Below are 24,681 nucleotides of genomic sequence, written 5' to 3' on the forward strand. Positions count from 1 at the left end.
AAAAATATTTTGATAAAAAATATCACTTTTAGATAAAAAAAAAAATTTAAACAAACAGTATTTTTTTAGTTGATTGGTCGAATTTTCGAGTCGGATCGAAAAATATATCAACTAAAAGTGCTATTTTTTTAAAAAAATAAATGGACCGCCTGTTTAACCCGTTATTTTTTTTTTTTTGAGTTAATCAGATTCATCCTATTTAGCCCAAAATTTAAATAAGCTTAAATTTAAAGACAAAAATTATCCGTTTAAACGAGTAAACGGACTTGCTCGATAAATTTAACCATTTTAACGGTTCTAAACACAAGTAAGCTCTCTTCTCAGACCATATATCAAAATCAAAGTCTGTTTTCTCATGTAATAATGCAAATATTTTATTAATAACACAAAACATTAGGGAGAGATGGTTAATTATGAACTGAGAATTGAGAGAGCAAATGGATCCAAGCACACGTGGAAAGATGTAAATGCCAATTAGGATAAACCACTTGTTTATTTATTAGCACTACCTATGATCTCTGGAAAACAATTCCATTCTTTATGATGTGCTATGTACTTTATGAGAAATTCCTCTCCGTTCATTTGTACTACTTTATTCATTATTTTAATATGTCCTATAATGATTATTTATAAATAAAAAAAGAGAAAGATTGTGACATGATAGAGGTGATAGAGAAAACACTATGATTATGAACCATCCATTGTTTTAAATATATAGATATGCTAGTAAATATATATTTAGAGTAACAATGTAAAACTATTTTTTCACTCTAAGAATAAGAATCAAATCTACTAAGGAGTCTCAAACACATGAACAAAATGAAATCAATGAAACAAGAGTGCAAAACTTCACCAAAAAACTAGTCACTGTTTATGAACTTTCTGACAGTTCTATTACAGAGCTTTGATCACAATCACACCTCCAAATTCAAGAACTATGAGTGAAGAATTTCCGATTTCCGATCTTGTTAATCCAAATCTGATTAGGTATTAGGTTCATACACTAATGGGAATGTAGAGAGACACTCCAAAAGGTTTTGGCTTGTGACACATAAAATGACCAAAACCTGCATGATAAATATACAAGGATATGAACAATTTAAAAAATTGAGAAATAGCAGTTATTCAACATAATTGAAAGGTACAAATTCAGCTTGAGAAAAAACTGACATCAAAATAACAATACAGCAATGGAAGTTGAGGCTGACATAATGTCAAATAACACAAATATTTTACAAAAGTAGTTACATGCTCACCAACTTGTCATTAGTAACAAAGCTAGGATTTGTATATGTTGCTAGGATTCACTCTTTCTCTCAGAAATCAATGCACAAATACACAAATTAAAAACATTTCAGGACCAAGTATTTGTCATCATAAAAAACAAACACACATTTATTATTCTGCATCCTTTCTGTGTTTTTTTTTTTCAATTTTCTATTCCTTTTTGTGAGAATGCATAGTAATGCAGTTACATGAAAATCTCATCAACACAATGTAGGTCATTCTTTTTATTTCAAGATATTTCAAGATCAGCAAAAATAGTAATGCAATTACATGCAAAATTTGATGCCAACTCAGACTGGCTAGGTGTAGGAGTTAATATTAGAAGTTACAAAGATTTTGTTTTTCAATCTAAGACATTCCAAAACAGAATACATTGACTTTAGAGGGCAATAACCCTATCATATTTGTAGCTATCATCTTTAATTATGTCCCAAAAATCAAATATTCTATGACAATATTTCTTCATGAATAATTTGACTCTCACATGTAAGATTAGTATATTTATTCTGATCCTTTGCAGCCTAATATATGTACAAACTGCACGTACCGGGATGAAAAACTATATGGCTAAATTCATGGTATGCCTATTTTTATTTTGTTTTAAAATGAAAAAATTACTCACTGTGTTCTTTGTCTGATGACATCACCACAACTTCACCTTCTAGTTACATTTTTTATATCTTCATCACCCTGGGAAAACTGTTTAATAATGTGTCCAAAGAAATTATACAAGGCATTAGATGAGTATAGAATAATATGAATAACTCTCTATCTGTTCAACTTAAAAGTCTTAAAAATCCAGCAAGCATTTGAAGGCAAAAATCCTAAAAACTTGATCCTATTACACTGCTGACTGAAAAAGCTACCAGGCATTCATTTGCAGCAATGCTGCTTGTTAGAACAAGTACATTCTTCAATCCTGGAAACCAGTTTAATAGTCCTATTTGATTTATTATGTCCAGTGAATTCGGTTAAGCATAAAACAAAGATTTGGGACAATGAAGAGAACTTTTTTATTTTAAGGAAAAGGATGTTTATGCATGAATTAAATGTAGTACAATGAATAACATCAAGATTAGAGAATTACCTTGCCAGAAATCTCTATTCAGAAAATTTGTTCACCATCAACTTCAATGGTGGGGATGTGGGAAAGTTTGGGCCAAATATGTTGATGCTTGTTCTTGCAGTGTTCTCCCAGCAAATCACAGTTTTTAATTTGAAGTAGTAACAAAGAGGAAGGCAGCTTTTCTCCTACCATATTTTCCAGCTTCTCACAGTATGAAATGTGTAATTGTTGAAGGGAGGTGAGGCAGAGAAGCTCATTGCAATCCAAAGTCTCCAGATAGTCAAAGGAATACAGACACAAAGTGGTAAGGGAGGGAAGCCGAGGCAGCGAAGCCACCTTTGGGTATGACCTTAAGCTATAACTGTCATAACCATGAATGTTAAGACGAGTGAGAGAGTCCAAGTTGCCCATGGATGATAGAGCCCTGAATTGTTTCTCAGAACATCCCACACTAAGCTCTTTCAACTTAGGAGGCAAACCACCCTCTGGCACCTCACAAATTTCCGAGCAAAGTTGCATGTGGAGAGACTGTAAATTGGGGAGAAGAGTGTTCATGTCACTTGGCAATGCTTCCAGTTTTTTGCAATCTATGATTGTAAGATGAGTCAAGTTAGGTGCAGCTAGTCCTCCTTTTGGAAATGACGCAAATTTGGGGCAGCAACGAAGGACTAGAGTTTCAACAGCAGCATGTGGTGGCTCTGACATTGAAACTGATTCCAGATTTGAACACCCTTCTATACTAAGATTCTTGAGATTGGGAAAGGCATCCAATGACAATGAGGTCAGTGAATCACAAAAATCTATGTTAAGATCCATGATATTGTGTTTATGCTGGGAGAATTCCAGTTCTTTGTAAGCACTTATTGTCAGCTTTTGCAAAGATTTTGGTAGACAATCTCCAGGAAAGGATACAGCAGATGAACACCCTGAGATGCTTATTTCTTGAAGGCAAGTTAGATGGTTGATTATCATTGCCCCAAACATAGAATCCACCATTGACTGACATCCCTTAATTGATAAAGTATCTCCATCAAATAACATCTGTTGGAAACTTTCTTCATAATATCCGGATATATCTAGGCTGCAAACTTTCGAAACATCAGACAAAGAAGAAAACACCTGACTAAGCATAGCTCCATTTAACATTGGACAAGATGATATGCGAAGCTCCCTGAGTTGAGGAAAAGTTTCTGAGTCAGGTAAGTGCCACTCCTCCAAGCATGCCATATCCCATATTTCCAATGTCTCAAGTGAGGGAAATGCTGCAAAAGGTGAAGAGTGATAATTGCCTTCATTCTTGTAAAATTCCATGCCAATACTCTTGAGCTGACCGAAACCTTGAATGCCGAGGGACTTAAGAGATGGCAGCTGTCCAAGTGAAGGCAGCATGCAGCAGTTATTGCAAGATGCCAGGGACACATGAGTCATGTTTTGGTATGAACAATGGCCAACCCAATTTGGAAATATTGTACCCTTGTATCCATTGATTCTCAACATTTTCAAGCCATTGTGCGGTTGCAAGCTGTCCAGTATCTCTCTTTCTGTTTGTGTGTTTGAAACCATGTCATCACCTGAAGACCACTCCAACCATAGGCTGTCAATGTGCTTCTTATCTATTATCCTTGCACTCTTTGCTTCTTTCACGTCAACAACATTCTCCAATTTCTTAATCTCAATGAATCCATTAAGATTTAGAAGCCCTCCTAATTCTTGGATTCCATTATCTTCATGCTTGCCCACAATAAAGTAGCTTAAAATATGCAACTGTTTCAGTTTGCTCATTTTTCTTGGCATTTCTTCCAAAGAAGTTCCCCAAATACAGAGATGGAGCAAATTCACAAGCTTATGCATGCTGTTGGGTAACACAGTCAATCTTGAACACTCATCCAGTTTCAGTGTTTGTAGATTGTACAAGTCACACAATGATTCTGGAAGTGTCCTAATATTTGTCCTAGAGAGATTCAAGTAACGCAAATAGGTCAATTCACCTATTGAATTAGGCAATACATTAAGTCCTTCGAACGAGAAAAATGACAACACTCTCAGATATTTGAGTTTGGATATCAGGGTACATGTTACACCATCAATGTTATCAGAATGAGATGAGAAATTGATTGCCAAGAATGTTCTTAAAGATTCAGCTTTACTGATGGAATCAAGATTTTTGGAGTTCAGATGACTCAAGCTTTCATAGGACAAATGACGAGTTTGAGTACACATATGCTCTACATCACCAAGCTCTTCAAATCTACAATAAAAGTCTCCAGCAAGGAACAATGCTAAATCATGCATAAGATCATGCATCACATAACTCTGAAAAATATCATTTTGTGGTTTAAAAAATAATCTAGAAGCTAATTCTTCAAAACATTTGTAGCCAACTTGTTCTAAACTCTCTCCTTCTCTTTTGTTTGGTGGCCTTAAAAGATCTTCAGCCATCCACAACAAAACTAGTTCATCTTTACTAAACCAATAATCTTTGGGATACAATGAACAATAAATAAAACAACGTTTTAAATATGCAGGAAGATGAAAGTAACTAATTAACAAAGCTGGGATAATTTTACTATTTTTCACAGAAAATTCCCAAATATCATTTATTAGCACAGCTTCCCATTCTTTGACATCATGTTTCATTCGCAACATGCGTCCAAGTGTTTCTGCAGCTAATGGTAACCCCTTACACTTGTTGGCAATCTTTCTGCCAATTTCTTCTAGTGCTGAACTCCCATTTGATTTTGGAAAACAAGCATTGTTTGCGAACACTGACCAGCAACAATCATCAGACAACTCACTGAGAATGTAAGGGGTACAAGTTTGGACTATGGAGGCAACTTGTTTGACACGAGTTGTTACAAGAATTGTACTTCCCTTGGCCCCATATTGAAAAGGAATTCTAAATTGTTCCCAGACATGAGGATCGTCACTCCAAACATCGTCTAACACAATAAAGAACTTCTTATTTGACAGTTTTTCCTTCAATGCAAGTTGAAGGGAATCAAGATCATGAATATTGCCAACATCTTGGCCTATAATATTCTTTGTAACCTCAAAAATATTGAAGCTTTCAGAGACACAAACCCATTTTTTGATTTGAAACTCATCCATCAACATTTGATTATTGTACACCCATTGTGCTAAAGTTGTTTTACCAACCCCACCTATGCCCACAATTGGAATAACAGACAACTGATGTTCTCTGTTATCATCTAATATCTTGATTATTTCCTGTTCGTCCTTTTCCCTGCCAAGGATTTTATTACCATCTACCAAAGATGTAGATGGAATTCTCCATGACAAGAAGTTCTTCTCAGTAGTCTTCTCAAGACTAAGGAAATCTTTTTGTTTTTCAAGAAATTCTATTCTTCTAACCACCTCTTCCATCTTATCCACCATCTCCCTCTCTCGGTTAAGAAGGAAACTAGGCCAGAAAGAGCGTACCTCCATTTGAGTGGCGGCTTTGGTGAGGACAGCATCCAGCAAGTCATCAGCCATGTAAACAGCATCCCTGAGACTGTTGAGCCAATCCTTCACAGCTTGGTTGCACAGTTGCTTGTACTCAGCATCACCAACCAGAGCTTCAGCAGCATGCAGAGAAATCTTCAGCCTTTCGACCAAGTCAGGGCCAAGCTTCTTGCCCAAGACCAAGTTGACAGCATCAGTTGTAAGGAACCTTTCAACAACAACATTAATGAAGCCAGAGAGGAAAGCTCCACCAACAAGTGCACCAGCCATGATGATATGATCTCAACAACAACAGCAGCAAAGTGAATAGATTTTTAGAGCAATGGTTGCAGGGTGCTCTGAAAATCCATTTCAACTATTCCTTAGCAGCTAGAACATGGGTATCACGTGGTAATTAACTTTAAATAATTCATAGCAGCAGAGTTGCTTGCTGGCTTTTCTGTATGCCTTCATTTTTTAATTCTTCTTTGAAGGATGAATAAAACAGCTTATTCAAATTGCACATGGTGTATTAAATAAAAGTAGGGACATGGTGTACCAAATTGCACATGGTGTATTAAATAAAAGTTTGACCTTTAATTAACTAAATAAAAGTAGGGACACCATATCTCTGCATATTTTATATTATAAGATTATTAATAACAGTAGTGTTCACACATTGTCTTACATGGTAGCTAGCTGTCTTCAAGGTTCTTTAAAAAATATTATGCTGAATTTGTTTAGAAGTGATAACTTCTGTGTTTTGAATTCTTAGAGATGCAGCAAAATTGCTACTTAGGAAGGTTTCAACTGTTGCCCAACCAACAAGGTATTACTACAGTTTTGTACGATCTGTTATACGGTAAAGATATTTGCGCGTTTAAATATGTATACAATTAAAACGATCACTAAAATTATCTATTTACATATATAAGTATATCATTTTCCTTTTTCATTTAAGAAAATCAACTTGAATTTATTTTTAGTGTAAGATTTTTAGATACTAATAACTCAATCATCAATCTTGTACTATAAGTCAACTTTTTAAGTCAAAATCAGAGGAAATAGTTAGGTACTCTATTCAAAGCTTCTGGAGAAGTGGTTCTGCAAACTCTTAAATTAAACAAGCTCTCTTTTGGATGCTCTCAAATGTGTTTGTTAATGCTCATTTGAGAGCATTGTAGTGTATCTTGCAGCATTATTTGAATCTTAATTATTGTTTTCCTGTAACTTGAATGCCTATACCACTCTCTTTAAGCTGCTAGCTTTTAACTTGCATGTATTATTTTTTTTTTTTAAGAGGATTAGACACTCATGTCTCACGATATTTGATTAGGTTCATCATGAATTCTTTATATTTGTTCAGATAAGGAATTATTCTGAATATGAAACAACCAAACAAGACTCATTCTCAAAACTAATAAGCAATCAAATTTCCTCAAGCCTATCTTTTATTTTTTGATATATGAGAGCTCACTCAAGTTACTAAATTACATACACAATTCGCCTAGGATGAATAATTTTGCTATCTTTCTCTGATTTGCTTGCTGCTCCACTCTTCCCTTTCTGTATCCAATTTATCTATGTACTGAAAGGCTGAAACATTGACACACATATTAATACTTTCTCAAAAACAATGTTTGTCATCAGCAACATATATAATAACTGATGAATTAACTGCAATAATAATTTTCAGTACATACATTTGATTTGGCAGCAACCTCACCACACTTGTACTCATCATCTCGAAGCCCAAATAGAACGATGTTTCATACATTTATGCAGTCCCCATATGTACAAGCTGCATGTTTTAGGATAAAAACCATAAATTGAATTTCTAGTATGTCTATTCAGGTTAAAAAGAATTAAAATGCAAAAAGAAATAGGAACAGAGAAAAAAGCTCACCACAAAGAGAAGTTGATAGAAATGTTTTTCAATGTTGTCCCCATAACATTAGCCTCTGTCTACTATTTCAATTACTAGAGTGTCCTTTTCAACTATTTCAGGTAAATATGGCTACCATTGTATAAGATTCTAAACACATGTATCATGAAATCTCAGCCATCTTGGCACTTGTTACCTTGGTACATGCTACCTGTAGAAAATGGTAAAAACAGTAACATTGAATCATCCATTTGTTTATTACATTTAAAGAAATTCTCAAATGTTGGATTCACAAGAGAAAAGATATATTGAAAAATGTGAATGTTAAGTATCACAGATAGCAATGAATTCTTCTAGAGTAAGAAAGGATTTTTCTTTAGCTACAACTACAAAGTACAAACTGAGACCTTCCCTGATAAATGAAAGAAAATAATGCAAGATTTCTTGTTGGCATATCAGTTCAACTGGCTAGTTAATGTTGTCTAAAGAAAGAGAGAACTTTTAAATTTATCTTATTTTTTTAAGGAAAAGGAAATTTATGCATTTATGAAATACCATGAGAAAAATGAAAAATAGAGAATTACCTGGTCAGAAAATTTGTTCACCATCCACTTGAATGGTGGGGATGTGGAAAATTTTGGACCAGTATTGTTCATCCTTCTTCTTACAGTGTTCTCCAAGCAAAGGACACTCTATAATTTGAAGTAGTAAGAGAGAGGAAGGCAACTTTTGTCCTGCCATATTCTCTAGCTTCACACACCATTGAATGTGTAATTGTTGGAGGGATGTGAGGTGAAGAAGCTGGTCACACTCCAATGTTTCCAAATCAAGAAAGCCCCAGAGGCGCAGAGTGGTAAGCAAGGGAAGCTGAGGCAGTGAACCAACCTTTGGATATGATGTCACACCAAAATAGCCCTCAATTGTAAGCTCAATAAGGGCATTGAAGTGACACATTGATGATAGACCCTTCAATTGTTCCTCACAACCTCCCACACTAAGCTCTTTCAAGTTTGGAGGGAAACCACCCTTTGGCAACTTACAAATTTCCGAGCAACGTTGTATCTCCAATGACTGTAAATTTGGGAGAAGAGTATTCATGTTAGCAGGCAATGACTCCAACTTGTAGCAATATGTGACCCTGAGATGAATCAAGTTGGGTGCAGCTAGTCCTTCGACCGGAAATGACACGAATTTGCAACAGTCATCAATGAAGAGATGTTTAAGAGCTACATGTGGTGGTTGTGACAATGAAAGTGATTTTAGATTCTCACACTTTTCTATTCTGAGATTATTGAGATTTGGAAAGTCATCCAATGAGAATGAAGACAGTGATTCACAACTGTCTTTTATGTATAGCTCCATGAAATAGTATTTCTGCTGAGGGAATTCAAGTTTGCTGCAATTCAAGATTGTTAGCTTTTGCAAAGATTTTGGTAAACAATCGCCTCGAAAGGATACAGCATAAGAACACCCTGAGATTTGTATTTCTTGGAGATAAGTTAGAAGGTTGATGCTCATTGCCTTAAATGCAGACCCCATCACAGATTCACATCCCTTAATTGACAAACTATCCCCCTTGAGTAAAATCTCTTGAGACCTTCCTTTATGATCTTTCTGTATACTTAGCTTGCGAATTTTGGGAACATCTGAAGACAAAGAAGAAATGAATCTCAAGAATACCTGATTAAGTATATCTCCCTTTAGCATTGGACAATCTGTTATTTGAAGCTTCATGAGATGAGGAAAAGATTCTGAATCAGATAAGTACCACACTTCCCAACATGGCATATCCCAAAATTCCAATGTCTCGAGTGAGGGAAACGGTGCAATTGGCAAACAATGACAATCACCTTCATTCTTGTAAAACTCCATGCCAATACTCTTGAGCTGATTAAAGCCTTGAATGAGAAGGGACTTAAGAGATGGTAGTTGTCCAAGTGAAGGCAGCATGCAACAATTGTTACAAGAATATAGAGATACACTAGTCATATTTTGGTAAGAACAATGTCCCACCCAATTTGGAAATATTGTACCTTTGTAGCCCTTGATTCTCAACTCTTTCAAGCCATGGTGAGGTTGCAAGCTGTCGAGGATATCTCTTTCGGTTTGTGTGTTTGAAACCATATCATCACCTGAACACCATTCCAACAATAAGTTGTCAATGTGCTTCTTATCCAACATCCTTGCACTCCTTGCTTGTTTGGCATCGACAACATTCTCCAATTTCTTAATCTCGAATGATCCATGAAGATTTAAAAGCCCTCCTAACTCTTGGATTCCATTGTCTTCATGCTTGCCCACCATAAAGTAGCTTAAAAAGTGCAAGTGTTTCAATTTGCTCATTTCTTCCGGCATTTCTTTCAAACAAGTTCTTCTAATACTGAGATGTCTCAAATTCACAAGCTTATGCATGCCATTGGGTAACATGGTCAAACTAGAACACTCATTCAGTTTCAATGTTTGTAGATTGTACAAGTCACATAATGATTCTGGTAGTGCTCTAATACTTGTCTCAGAAAGATCTAAGTAACGCAAGTAGGCTAATTCACCTATTGATTCTGGCAATACATTTAGTCCTTCAAATGAGAGAAATGACAAAACTCTCAAATATTTGAGCTTCAATATCAGGGTACATGTTATACTATCAATGTTGTCCGGATGAGAAAAGAAATTGATAGGCAAAAGTGTCCTCAAAGATTCAACTTTATTGATGGAATCAAAATGCTCTGAGATCAGATGACTCAAACTATCATAAGACAAATGGCGAGTGTAAGTAGTTACACTTTCTACTTTTCCATGTTCTTCAAATCTACAATAGAAGTCTCCAGCAAGGAACAATGATAAATCATGTAAAAGGTTATGCATCACAAAACACTTATCAAAGTACTCACATTGTTTGAAAAATAATCTGGAAGCTAATTCTTCAAAACACTCGCAACCAACCTCTTCTAAACTCTCTCCTCTCTTCGGTGGCCTTAAAAGATCTTCAGCCATCCAGAGCAAGATTAGTTCATCTTTATGAAAACGGTGATCTTTTGGATACAATGAGCAATAAACAAAGCAATGCTTTAAATGTGCAGGAAGCTGGAAATAACTGATTAACAATGCTGGAATAATTTTGCTATTCTTGATGGAAAATCCCCAAATATCACTTTTTAATACAGCTTCCCATTCCTTAACATCATGTTTAGCTCGCAACATGCGTCCAAGTGTTTCTGCAGCCAAAGGCAATCCGTTACACTTGTTGACAATCTTTCTACCAATTTCTTCTAGTGTTGAACTCCCATTTGATTCTGGAAAACAAGCATTGTTTGCGAACACCGACCAACAACATTCTTCAGTCAACTCACTAACACTAAGAATGTAAGGAGGACAAGTTTGGAGTACAGAAGCAACCTCTTTGACACGAGTTGTTACAAGAATTGTACTTCCCTTGGCCCCATATTGAAAAGGGGTTTTGAATTTCTTCCAAACATCACCATCATCACTCCAAACATCATCCAAAACAATAAAGAACTTCTTTTCTGACAATTTCTCCTTCAACTTAAGTTGAAGTGAATTGAAATCCTCAATATTCCGAGCAGTTTGACCTATAAGATTCTTTGTAGCCTCAACAATATTAAAGTCTTCAGATATGCAAACCCATTCTTTGACTTGAAACCCCTCCATCAAGTTTTCATTATTGTACAACCATTGAGCTAAAGTTGTTTTGCCAACCCCACCTATGCCCACAATGAGAATCACAGACAACTGATGTTCTCTATTATCATTTAACATCTTGATTATTTCCTGTTGGTCCTTTTCCCTGCCATATATATTACCTTCTACAAGAGATGTGGATGGAATTCTCCATGACAAGAAGTTCTTCTTGGTAGTCTTTTCAAGACCAAGGAAATCTTTTTGTTTTTCAAGAAATTCTATTCTTCTAACCACCCTTTCCATCTTATCTATCATCTCCTTATCTCTGTTGAGGAGGCTAATAGGCCAGAAAGAATGCACCTCCTTTTGAGTCGCGGCTTTGGTAAAGACAGCATCGAGCAAGCCATCGGCCCTGTAAACAGAATCCCTGAGACTGTGGAGCCAGTCCCTCACAGGTTGGTTGTCAAGTTGCTTGTACTCAGCATCACCAACCAGAACTTCAGCAGCATGCAGAGAAATCTTCAGCCTTTCAACCAAGTCAGAGCCAAGCTTCTTGCCCAAGACCAAGTTGACTGCATCTGTTGTAAGGAACTTGTCAAAGACAACATTAATGAAGCTAGAGAGGAAAGCTCCACCAACAAGTGCACCAGCCATGATAGTGAATGGATTTCAAGAAAGTTAAGAGAACAGTGGCTAGAGAATAGTGAACTAGTTTTACTTAATCGAGAGTATAAGGACGAGGTGTCAATGATTCCTTAGCAACAAGACATAGTAATCTCCGAGGCAACCTAGGAAATTCATGGCAGTATAGTCTTTGTGATGAATGGAAACTATATAAAACTAGGAGCATGCTGGCTCCACATTTTTGTATGTATATGATTGTAATATGTTATGAGGTTATTAACAACAATAATGGTAGTTATCTTCGAGGTTACCTTCTTCATAATTTGTGTGCTGCTAATGTCTTATGCTTAGTTTAATAATTTGTTCAGAACTTTTAGTTCTGAGTCAAAATACTATTCCATCATTGAAAGTACCTTCATGAATTCATTCTTTTTGAGTCAAAATTTAGACATGAATATCTCAACTATCAATCTTGCATATAATAAGTTTGCAAGATCTTGTCCTTTCAGTTATGGGCAAACATAAATTCTCAAATTGAAGATAAATTTTGGATTTTGGTCCTGGTGGTGATGTCTGATGAGGAATTAAAAACAAACCACGATTGAATATGTTCATTAAAATTGATCAACACTAGCAGGATATGCATATTGCAGAATTTCTAAAGATGAAACAACCTTTTATATCCTCAATCCGGTATTAAAATTTTTGCACACTCCAACTAGAAGGTTGGAAGGAGAGGACAATTTTGTATGGCAGCACAGGAAGAATGATGTATACTAAATTTATCAGTTATATTAGCTAGAGAAAATTTCACTCATCTCTACTGAGAGATGCTAAAATGATATTCCCCTTCTCTTCATTTATAAAATATACATTCTCCTCCCTATAATTTTTAAAAAACTTCTCTTTAATCTATTTTAAATTTTGTGTTAACTAATGTTAATTTTATCTATTTTTCAAAAAAAAAAAATTTATTTTTTACAAAAATATCTTTAGCAAAAATTTTATTTACAAAAATACTCTTTAATAAATGATTTTTTATTGATTAAATTATATTTTTATTAAAATACTTTTTTTAAAAAATTAATAATTAATTTTTTTCTAAAATATCTTTTAATAATTTTTTAATTATTAAATTGTGATTTTACTAAAATTTTTCTTAACAATTTATATTTTATTATTAATTTTCTGATATTAATATATATTATTTTAACATTAACTAAAAAATAATTACATGAAGATGAAAGACTGTAGTAATTAGTAATTACACTTGGTTGATCTGGATATGAAGACCAGGATAAGTTACTTATAATCCTTATGCATTTCCTGATTAATCACATTCACAAGCCTTCATAGTTCGGTGGGAATTTTTTTTTTTTCAAAGTTGGTAGGGGTCCAAAACGAAAATATTACAAAAAGAGGGGTGCTTTCGAATATAATAGAAATTACAGGGTATATTTTGTAATTACTTTTGGAGAGGATTTTGGTCTACTGAGTCCGAAGACATATATGTAATCTGCTGCTTCTCTTCTTCTCCGCCAGTGCTCTTCAACCCTTCGCTCCGCCGAATCCACCGGAAAATCTTCGAAGCTCCAGCAAGTCAAAAACTTCGCATTCAACACGTCTATCCTTGATTTCGATTCTCAGCTTCCCCTCTCTATTCACCCTAAGAATCAGGATTTTTGCTCTTCATTCCAAGGTGTTTATAGCTTTGCTGCGAGAAACAAGAAAAAGATTCAATTTTTCATATAAATTTAAGCACTTTTCTTTATTTGAGATGCTGATATACTTCTTGTTGGTTTTCTTGTTTTGGATTTTGTGATTTAGACTGGTTTTTAGGGTGATTCAGTGTCATTTACGTAGCTTTGAGAATTAGGCATAGTTCTGGAGTTTCCTTGGTGGTAGCTATTTACATGTCATTGAGGTTTCGATGATTAGTTTATCTCAATCCGTTGTTTGTTGCAATGTTTGAAAATTTGATTTTTTTTTTTTTTAATGAAGTTTTCAGCTTGCTAATATTTTGGTTTAGGGTTTATTTGTGCTGTAGTTATTTGCTATTTGATTGAATTGAAAATATCAATGTACTTCAAAATTTTGAATTCCTTTTTGTGTTAGTGAAACTAAGGTATTGTTTTGTTTACCTAATCATTTCTTTAATTTTTCATTTCAATTCTTTTAGTTGCCGCTATTCATCTTGTGTTTGTATCTGTTGCTTGATGTTCAATCATAAATGGTAGCAAGAGTTTATGAAATCTGATGTATGTATCATTGTTGGGTTTTAGGAAGGAATCAATGGAGACACAATCAGATGGTAATGAGGATACCATAGCTGCCGTTAAAGACATAAGGCAGCAGCTCGAAGCTCGAATAGAGACCCAACACAAGGCTCACCTGGAGATGCTTTCTTCTATACAGACCATAATCCCCAATCTTGTGTCCTCTCTTGACCTTTCTCTCAAGGTTGTTTCTTCTTTCAATCATCGGCCGTTTGCTCCTACCCCTGCTTTGCCTCCACCTGACCCAAAATTGAATCCCAAGAAGACTCTTGAAACAACTCGTTTTAATACTGAAACCACTGATGGCTCTAATGAGGGTTACCTGACAAATACCAAGAATCAAAAGCAGAAAACATCTGTGGATTCAAAGACAGTTAACCAGGTTGAATCCGAGAGTGTAAATCCGTTAGCAGTGGTCCGATCAATGGTTGCTGTTTGTTTGCTAGGGCGAGTACCATTCACGCCAATTGATTCTTCCACTGTGTTGAGAAAATTGGAGAATGATCAGACCTTTACACCTGCAGAGAAGGCAGCACTTCAGGAGCTTGGAGGAGATTCGGGATCTACACTTTCAGTGGAGATAGCTTTGAGGTCAATGGCAGAAGATAATGGTGGTGTTGAGCTGGAGGAGTTCGTGGTAAGTGGCAAGGCAAGAATTATGGTTTTAAATATAGACCGAACTCGGCTTCTTAGAGAGTTGCCGGAAACTGCACAGTATCAGCAACTCGAATCAAGTTCTGGAGATGGAAATGCAAATCAAAATCAAGGGCAAATCACTCCAGGTGGCACTAATGCTAATGGCAGTTTGCTTGGGATGGGAAGGCCAGGTCTTAGGCCAATGTCTGATATGTGGATGCCCCATGGGGACCCTCACATGTCTGGTTTACAACCAATGTTTCCGGGAGGACCGAGGGGAGCACCAAGAGTAATGGGCATGATGGGGGCACATAGAGGCATGAGTATCCCACCAATGCATAGACATCCATTGGGGCCAAATGCACCAGGTAATAGTCCTAATTCAATGCCACAGAAACCAAGAACCATAGAGGATGATATGAAGGATCTTGAGGCTTTGTTGAATAAGAAATCATTTAGGGAGATGCAAAAATCTAAAACTGGTGAGGAGCTTTTGGACCTAATTCACCGACCAACTGCAAAGGAGACTGCTGTTGCTGCTAAGGTTCGACCTCATTTCCTACTTCAAAAGGCTTAATGCTGAAGTTTCTATTGTGCTTTTTGCCATCGTTTACCGCACGCCAGCATTATGTATAGGTTAATATTTCTAAGATTGGTTTGCAATATATTTTTCAGTTCAAAACAAAAGGTGGTTCTCAAGTGAGGCAATACTGTGACTTGCTGACAAAAGAGGATTGTCGTCGTCAGTCTGGTTCCTTTATAGCATGTGAAAAGGTTAGTGATTTCGTTTCTGTTTTCCCACCTGTATGATTTCATTTTTTATTTGTTCTCTATTGCTTTAGGCTGGTGCCACTTGTGGATGTGATTTCCAATAATCAATCTGCTTTTGTTGATAACAATTACTGATCCTTTTCTTCACAGGTTCATTTTAGACGAATAATTGCTCCTCATACTGACATCAATTTAGGGGACTGTTCTTTTCTTGATACTTGCCGGCACATGAAGGCATGTTTCTTGCTGTGATTATATCTTATTGTGAATTGTCCTATTTTGCTTATGTATCACATAATCTGATCTCTATCGTTCTTCTTTCCTTTGATAGACATGCAAGTATGTTCATTATGAGTATGACCCTACACCTGATGTGTCTCCAACAATGATGGGTGCACCTCCGCCTCCAAAGCCACTAAAACCTCAGCGAGCTGAATATTGTTCTGAGGTGGAACTTGGTGAGCCACAATGGATCAACTGTGATATACGTAACTTTAGGATGGACATATTAGGTCAATTTGGAGTAATCATGGCAGATCCACCATGGGATATTCACATGGAACTGCCTTATGGAACAATGGCTGATGATGAGATGCGCAGTCTTAATGTCCCTGCACTGCAAACCGATGGACTTATTTTTCTGTGGGTCACCGGACGTGCGATGGAGCTTGGGCGTGAATGGTATGTGCACATGTTACTGGTCACATACTATTTTTTTTCCTGATAACAAATGAAGTTGGCTTGCTTATATTGCATAATACTTTCTGCAGCTTAGAACTTTGGGGATATAAACGTGTTGAGGAGATAATTTGGGTGAAAACAAATCAACTTCAGAGAATAATCAGAACTGGCCGTACAGGCCATTGGCTCAATCATAGTAAGGAACATTGTCTTGTTGGGATAAAGGGGAACCCTGAAGTGAACCGAAATATTGACACCGATGTTATTGTTGCTGAAGTCAGGGAAACAAGCCGCAAGCCAGATGAGGTTTCTATAGCATTCAACTACTTCCTGATAGATAATTATTATGTCATTGAATTTTGCATTAATCTCATTTTCCTTTTGAAGATGAGATAGAGAATTATAGTAATTTTTTCCTGCAGATGTATCCGATGCTGGAGAGGATAAGTCCAAGAACAAGAAAGCTGGAGTTATTTGCTCGCATGCACAATACTCATGCAGGGTTGGTTTTCTTGACTGAAATATATTTCTTTGACTGAGATTGAACCCATTGGCTAGTCTTGATTTGAAATGATCATTTGATCCAATGTTACTACAGTTCCATGATATTGTTGTATAGATTAAGTACTTTGTTATCTATAATCTGATTTTGATTTGTCAGACCAAAGAGTCTAACCTTGTCATAGTTGTGGATTTAGGTTCAAAACTTCATCTTTATAGAGAAGATTTTTTTTCTGTTTGTGGTAGTTCTTTACTTTCTTGTAATTGATCATGTCTCCATTGTTCCCTTAGGTGGATGTCACTTGGTAATCAGTTAAGTGGTGTGAGGTTGGTTGATGAGGGACTGCGGGCAAGGTTTAAGGCTGCGTATCCTGATGTGGAGGTGCAGCCGCCATCACCTCCCAGACCTTCGGCTATGGAAGTTGACTCAACTCATACACAGAGTCCATTCACAGAACCAAAGTCCACTGCAGCTCCAGACACTTCCTATGCCTCAGAAGAGAAGGCAATGGCAATAGATGTCGACGTTGCCTGATAAATTTCCACTGAGTCACTCATGATTAGTAGAGCTTTTTTCTTGATAAATCTGAATGGAACACATCAAAACAGCATTTTGACCTTTTGTAGTTGTAAGTGTTGACTTGTGTTCTTCTCACATTGCTTTTCTCTTTTGAAAAAAAAAAAAAGGTTAAAGAGTGGCAAGGTTTTTCTTGAGAAGAAACGGCTAATTTGGTTAAATATCTGTAGTGTACTTATGTAAATTAGAAAAGCGAGTGGTTAGTGATGAGGAAATGTTGTAGAAGTCTCATTTTAGCTGTGTACTTGAATGTTCATGTTCATTAGTCATTACATTATGTTTAGGCATCATATCAGTCTGCCAATAACTTGAAAGAAAATTCTTTCCTTTTGAGGAATTCTTATGTTTACTTCAATCTTTAATTATGCTAGATATACACAAAAAATGAATCATCAAAGTAGTCATTCACATAAAATATATTGAAGATACGTGTCAAATAACATATAATCAATGGCTAAGATATCCATTTTGGGTTTTCAACCAAAAGGTAAAGCATCAACTTCATCTTTAGCCCAGAAAAAATGGTAGCCCCGCAAGCTCTACCCTTGCTTAACCTAAAATAGAAAAAGAATAAAAAACAAAACTACCTTCACTCCCAAAGCCAGCAAAGAGTGCTTTAATGCCTAACCAAAAATTTGTCCCTTTCCACCAATCATTTTTCTTAGGGATGAGTACGGGTTGGGTTGGTTCGAGTTTATGGTGAAATTAGAACTGAACTAATTGAATTGTAATTGGTTCAATTTGGTTCGAATTTACGTTTTTTTGTATATGTATTCGAATTAAACCAAACCGATTAAAAACGGATTGGTTCGGTTCGGATAATTGGATACCCGATGAAACAGAAATTCATAAAAAAAAAACGAAATTTTATTTTTAAAATTCTGTAAGTACAATAAATATGTAAAATCAATAGAAATAATTCAAACATGTTAAACATCAAATATATTAAAAACTAAACACATTAAAATCCAAACATGTTAAACACCAAACACATTAAAAGCTAAATACAAAAGTGCAATAGAGAGAAACTCAAAATCATTAAAAGGCATATATATATTTTAAATTTTTATTTAATTAATATATGGTCGGGTTTATGAGTTGGTTTGGATTCTGCACTCTCAAAATCGTTACTCGGACCAATCATTAGAAAGAGCCATTAGTTTGGTTTGGATTCGGATCCAATTATCTGTTGGTTCCAAAACCAATTTAATTGATTCGGTTCGGATTCAAACGGATAATCGAGTTCCTGCTACTCGTATTCACCCATAATATTTCGTTACGTATTACTAATTTAATAACTAAAATGTATTAGATTTGCATATAGTACTTTTTTTATTACATAAGACCTTTTAGTTTATTCTAAGAGAGTTGATTTGATTTAGATTTAGATTTAGATTTATTTAGTATGTACCTTAATCACTCACTAAACAATGAATAAATTGTCTATATGTAGATCTAGTCTAAGTGATATGATGAATGATAAACATGTTGAAAATTTGAGTCACAATATATGATATATCTACTTTGTCTTCAACTTTATGAATGAAATTAAAAAATATATCTAAATTTGTGCTGCGGCCATGAAGTGGGACGGCAATGGTGGAGGGTGGCGTGCCCTTGAAGGGGAAGAGAAGAACACTAATCAAAACCAATTGAGACATAAAGTTATGAGACCTCACAACTCCAATAAAGAGCTAAGGAAGGATAGGTCCCATTAATCATTATAACTATAAGTCTATAATTCTTTATAATAATAGTATATAATATATTCCAACACTATACTCCAAAGTTGCTGCCACACCAAACCCAATATACTTTAACCCATAATTCTCAACACATGGTTGCAAATGTTATTTTTCATCCTAAAATAATAGTCAAATTATATAGTTACCCTCATAAATTAATTAGTTAATTATGTGAGTGTATGACATCATCTTAGGAGAATGATAGGAGTCTAACGTTTTTAGTAAGAAATAAAAAAGTAGAGAATTAATTAGTATTGATTCATTTGTTAAAAAAAAAATATTGATCACATAATATTTTTCTTATTTTTTATATAAGTATACAATATTAATGGAATTGTAAGGGTAAATGTTGAGGGAGAAATTGCACTAAATTTAGGATAAATATAAAGTAAATATGGGGCAAATATGTAAAAACTCATGCATGCATGACATGACAAGTATAGATGGCAACTTAATTATCATTTTTTTATTGATTATATACCTTAGAATATTAGTCTTAATAATATTTAGGGTTAAAGTATTATTTTTGTCTTTAAAATTGGATAAAAATTTTAAAAATATTTTTAAATTTTATTTTGTTTTAATTTTGTCTCAAAAATTTTCGATTTACATTAAATATACTCTTAATGACTAATTTTTCAAAAATTTTAAGACCAATTCAACAATAATTTCATAAGAATAATCTTTAACACAAATAAATCAAATATAATTTTCATGCATTATTATTAGATTGGTCTTAAATTTTTTAAAAATTTAGCCATAAAAAGTATATTTGATACAAATTAAAAATTTTTGAAACAAAATTAAAACGAAATAAAACTCAAGAATATTTTTACAATTTTTGTCAAATTTCAAAGACAAAAAAATATATTTTACCTTAATATTTATATAAGGCATTTATCTATATATATATATATATATATATATATATATATATATATATATATATATATATATATATATATATATATAAAACACCGTTTGACGGCCACCAATAAAGCATATATAAAGTTCATTGGATTCAAAAGCCAATTTAAAGTTAATTAAAATAATAAACTACATATTCTGAAAACAACACTTTATCATAATGAGAATTTATTTTATTTATTAATCTGCATCTCTTAGTACAAAAATAGAACACAATCTAAGTGATCATATAATATTAATTCTAGAACCATGTTACGTGTAATAAATAATATTAAACAAAGTCTTAATTAACACTATATAAATAAAATTTTATCGCAAATTTATGATTTCAAGACAACAACTAGAAAAGAATAAAAGAGAGAGATCTATGGCTAGAAACTGTGCATCACATGCAATTCCAATTTTAATGATAGGAGTGATTATTTGTTTTGCCATTATTGAGTTTCATTACATAATTCCTCAACGATATTATACTATTTCTTCTAATTATTATATTGCATCTGAATTAGAATTAGAAAAATGTATCCAGCGATGCCGAGAAACTATTCCAGAACACACAATAACTAGGAGGTATTGCATTAGTAGATGCTATGATCGTTATGGAGTAAATTAATAGTGGTAGGTGCTTATAATTTATTTTAAATATTTTTTAGTTTATACTATTTATTACACATGAATATTTGTTGTGTTCTAAGACTTACCTTTTCAAGATTTTCTATTTTTTTTTTTTTTTTGGGTTACCAGATGAAGCTTATGATGAAAAATTGAAAATCCTCCGATGCATAGATGAAGAACATTTTAAGAAGTGATTCATGTGCTTGAGTTTAATGGTTTTAATGCTTTTTTATTTAATATTATTACTTTTTTTTTCCTTATCATGTACTTTAGTTATATTTGAGTTTCAACAACTTTAAGTATTGTAATTTTTATAAAATAGCAATAATAGCTATAGCAACATAATGTAATAAAATGTTCTGAAATACAATATATATAATATATAATTGTTGTAGTTGCTTATTATATGTTCATCCTAATTGAAATTTAATTAAATAATGCAATAAATAGAGGACCGGGGAGGAAAAAAGAGAGAACATTTTTACAATAATTATTTTTTCTCTCTGAAAAATAATTTTAAATAATACCTTAAAATGAAAGCATAGAATTATTGCCACTTGATACTGAGAAAATGATTGATTGTGAACAATAATACATACCGTATATCTAAATGTATATTTGGATCTTGGTAACCTCTAGATTCTAGAAGAAGGTATATAGTATTCTAAAAATAAAGAATCTCGTTAGGAAAGTATATAATGTGTACAATAAACTGATTTTTTGGTCCAATAAGAAGAAGTAATTATTTGTTATTGTATAGGTTCGAACATCCAAGTAAAATACTACTAATTTATTAAATACAATACATTCATATTATCCAAAATAACCATTCGAATACTAAAGATAATAAATATTTGATATCCTATTAAATTGAATATCCAATTTAAAATACTTAAAACTGATCATACAAATACACTTTTATTATTCTAAAATAAGTATATGTGATGAACAACTTTAAATAAATATTCAATACTTTAATTTTAATTTAAAATTAACCCCATTATATACATTATACGGCATATATATTGACTCCCTATTCTTCCTCAAAAATAAAAAACTACCTTAAATTACACTTGACATTCCTAAAATTTACCTTTCCCATATATTACACTAGGTAACAGTATAATTTAAATAATATACTTAAAAAAACTTTTGTGTTAATGTAATTAACAAATTTTTATACATTTCTTGTCACCTCCTGCTTATCTTTAAAGAAAATTGCTTAATTAACAAAAATGTTTTTAGTAACAAAACTAGAAGTAACATTGTAATTGTCTATGAAATATCGATACTTTTTTATTTGTAGTATTTATGTATGGAACATATTTTGGATATGACATTTATTGATATTCGTTCAACACGCGGATTTTTTTATTTGTGGCCAACTGCACTTAATAAAAAATAAAAATTTCTTCTTCAAATACGTTTGAACACACCTAAATATCATCACGTATCAGCGTGTCTATCTTTATTTTTAATATATATTCTTAAAATGAGTTTAGAAAAAGTATATATTATTAATTATTAAAACAAAAAATATTTTAAATATAATTAAAAAAATACTAAAAATAATTAAAAAATTAATTTATATTTTAATATTAATAAAATTTCAAAATATCATTATAATTTATCTAAAAAATACTTTATATTTTTTATAAATACCGTGTTCTCATATTTTATAAAAATTTTAAATTTATGCGTTCATATATCTCGTATCGTATTGTATTCACCATGTCTATATCCGTGTCGGTGTTTATATATAATAGATAATTATCGTCTGTCTCTCACTGTTAATACTTAATACTCTATGCATAGAATATTGACGGAGTTAAAAATATTTTTTCACAACTTATTTTGAGGTTATTTCAATTTAATGGTACATAAACACAAAATTGTTACTAATTAGTCATCATATAAAAAAATATATATTTGATATTCATAAAAAACTATTATAAAAAAATTAATTATTCTCATAATTGATGTTATAAAATATATAACATATATAAATATATAATAACTAATTTAATAGTTAATGAGAATTTGTTTTATTTATTGATCTATATCTATTAGTAACATGAATGGGACACAATCTAAGTGAATATATAATATATATCTTAATTCTAGAATAATGTTACATGTAATAATATTAAACAAAGTCTTAATTAACACTATAAATAAAAATTTATCACAAACTTATGACTTCAATACAACAAATAAGAAAGAACAAAAGAGAGAGATCTACCATCTATGGCTAGAAACTGTGCATCACATGCAATAATTCCAATTTTAATGATGATAGGAGTGATTATTTGTTTTGCCATTGTTGAGTTTCATCACATAATTTCTCAACCATATTATACCACTTCTTCTAATTATTATATTGCATCTGAATTAGAAAAGTGTATCGATCGATGCCGAAAAAATTTTCCAGAACACACCATAAGGACGTTTTGCATTTCTAGATGCTATGATCATTATAGAGTAAATTAATATTGGTAAGTGCTAATAATTTATTTTAAATATTTTACTATTACATATGAATATTTAGGTTTAATTATTCTGTCAGTTTTTATCGTTTTACTGAATTTTTAATTATATTTTTATATTTTTTATAATTTTTATATCCTATCAAATTTTGTAATTAAATCTCTATCGTAATAAAAATATTTTAAATTAATGGAATATTCTATTAAACAAAACGAATATACCTTGACTAAATATTTTATATAATTTAACAGAATATTTTATTAATTCTAATATTTTTATCACGGTAGGAATTAAATTACAAATTTGATATTGTATAAATATCTAATTAAATATTTTATATAATTACCTAATTAAAAAAAATTATAGAAACAGTTAGAGTAATTAAACTAAATATTTGTTGTGTTCTACACTTACCTTTTTAAAATTTTCTTTTTTTTTAATTATTATTTTTGGGATATCAGATGAAGCTTATGAGAATCCTCCGTTGCATATAGATGAAGAACATTTTAAGAAGTGATTCACATGCTTGATTTTAATTGTTTTAATGCTTTTTTAATTTAATATTCTGAATTTTTGTTTATCTTGTCCTGTACTTTAGTTATATTTGAGTTTCAACAACTTAATTATTGTAATGCTTTTATAAAATAGTAAAAATAGATATTGCAACAACATGTAATAAAATGTTCTGAAATACAATATATAGGTGAATTTTACTTAATCCTCTCTAAAATAACATGTAAGTTATGATGTGTCAAATTTAAATTGGTCATCATCTTAACTATAGTTAGATTATTTTGTAATTTATTATTTAAAATGGGTAATAATATAATTTCTTAAAATATCAAAACCCCATTTCAGTTAATTGAATTATCTTTTCACTCCTCCGTTCTTTCTTCATGGCGTAGCTTCCATCCTTCCAAGCATAGCTATCGTCGTCGCCAACGTCGTCGTCATCATTTCTTAACGACGTCGTTAAATTCTCGTCGTCCGTAACTTTGTTGTCCTTCCTAATATAGCCAATACTGACTTTATCGTTATCTCCTGCATTCTCATTCGATTTCTCTTTGTGCAGTGGATCACTCCTTATCAACATAATTAATGATTAGTTTGGTTATTAAATTTTTTTATTAAAAAAATATATCTTTATTTAATTACATGATGGAATATATACTTGTATGTAAAATATAATATAATAAAATAAATCTACTTAAAGTACTTAAAAGTATAATTAAAATCAGAAACATACAAATATAATAATAAATTTATATTTTAAACAAGTAAACCAATCTTTAATCATACATAAATTATTTAAAAAATGAATAAAACGCAAGTTTAAAATGATAAAATCCAACTTTCTTACAAGTATTTTTTTATAGTATTTTTGTTCTTTTAATTTTTAATTTCGTAGTACTTTATTATTTAATTAATGATTAAATAAATTATTTTTATGAGAAATTATTTTTTGTATTATTTTAAAAATAGACCAATATAACAGTTTAAAAAATAACGTAAAAATAATA

At 32.5% G+C, this 24,681-nt stretch overlaps 3 protein-coding genes across 3 annotated transcripts; 1 reads left to right on the plus strand and 2 right to left on the minus strand.

The window, feature by feature from the left end:
• Positions 1-742: 742 nt before the first annotated feature.
• LOC130960367 (putative disease resistance protein At3g14460) lies at positions 743-6,211 on the minus strand. The gene is made up of 3 exons (XM_057885746.1): positions 2,375-6,211; positions 1,910-1,986; positions 743-1,067 (listed from the first exon to the last, which is right to left on the minus strand). Exon 1 carries the CDS (start codon positions 6,086-6,088, stop codon positions 2,393-2,395), a length of 3,696 nt encoding a protein of 1,231 aa, XP_057741729.1. The 5' UTR covers positions 6,089-6,211; the 3' UTR covers positions 743-1,067; positions 1,910-1,986; positions 2,375-2,392.
• A 2,059-nt stretch (positions 6,212-8,270) lies between these two features.
• On the minus strand, positions 8,271-11,975 carry LOC130961232 (putative disease resistance protein At3g14460). The gene is made up of 2 exons (XM_057886989.1): positions 11,090-11,975; positions 8,271-11,017 (listed from the first exon to the last, which is right to left on the minus strand). Exons 1-2 carry the CDS (start codon positions 11,973-11,975, stop codon positions 8,271-8,273), a joined length of 3,633 nt encoding a protein of 1,210 aa, XP_057742972.1.
• Positions 11,976-13,423: 1,448 nt separating this feature from the next.
• Positions 13,424-17,725, plus strand: LOC130961572 (N6-adenosine-methyltransferase MT-A70-like). The gene is made up of 8 exons (XM_057887521.1): positions 13,424-13,644; positions 14,228-15,401; positions 15,533-15,631; positions 15,779-15,862; positions 15,960-16,309; positions 16,399-16,615; positions 16,732-16,811; positions 17,102-17,725. The coding sequence occupies exons 2-8, from the start codon at positions 14,238-14,240 to the stop codon at positions 17,343-17,345; spliced, it is 2,238 nt and encodes a 745-aa protein (XP_057743504.1). The 5' UTR covers positions 13,424-13,644; positions 14,228-14,237; the 3' UTR covers positions 17,346-17,725.
• Positions 17,726-24,681: the final 6,956 nt, after the last annotated feature.

This window comes from Arachis stenosperma, chromosome 2 (genome assembly GCF_014773155.1).
Source record: "Arachis stenosperma cultivar V10309 chromosome 2, arast.V10309.gnm1.PFL2, whole genome shotgun sequence".
NCBI lineage: Eukaryota > Viridiplantae > Streptophyta > Magnoliopsida > Fabales > Fabaceae > Arachis > Arachis stenosperma.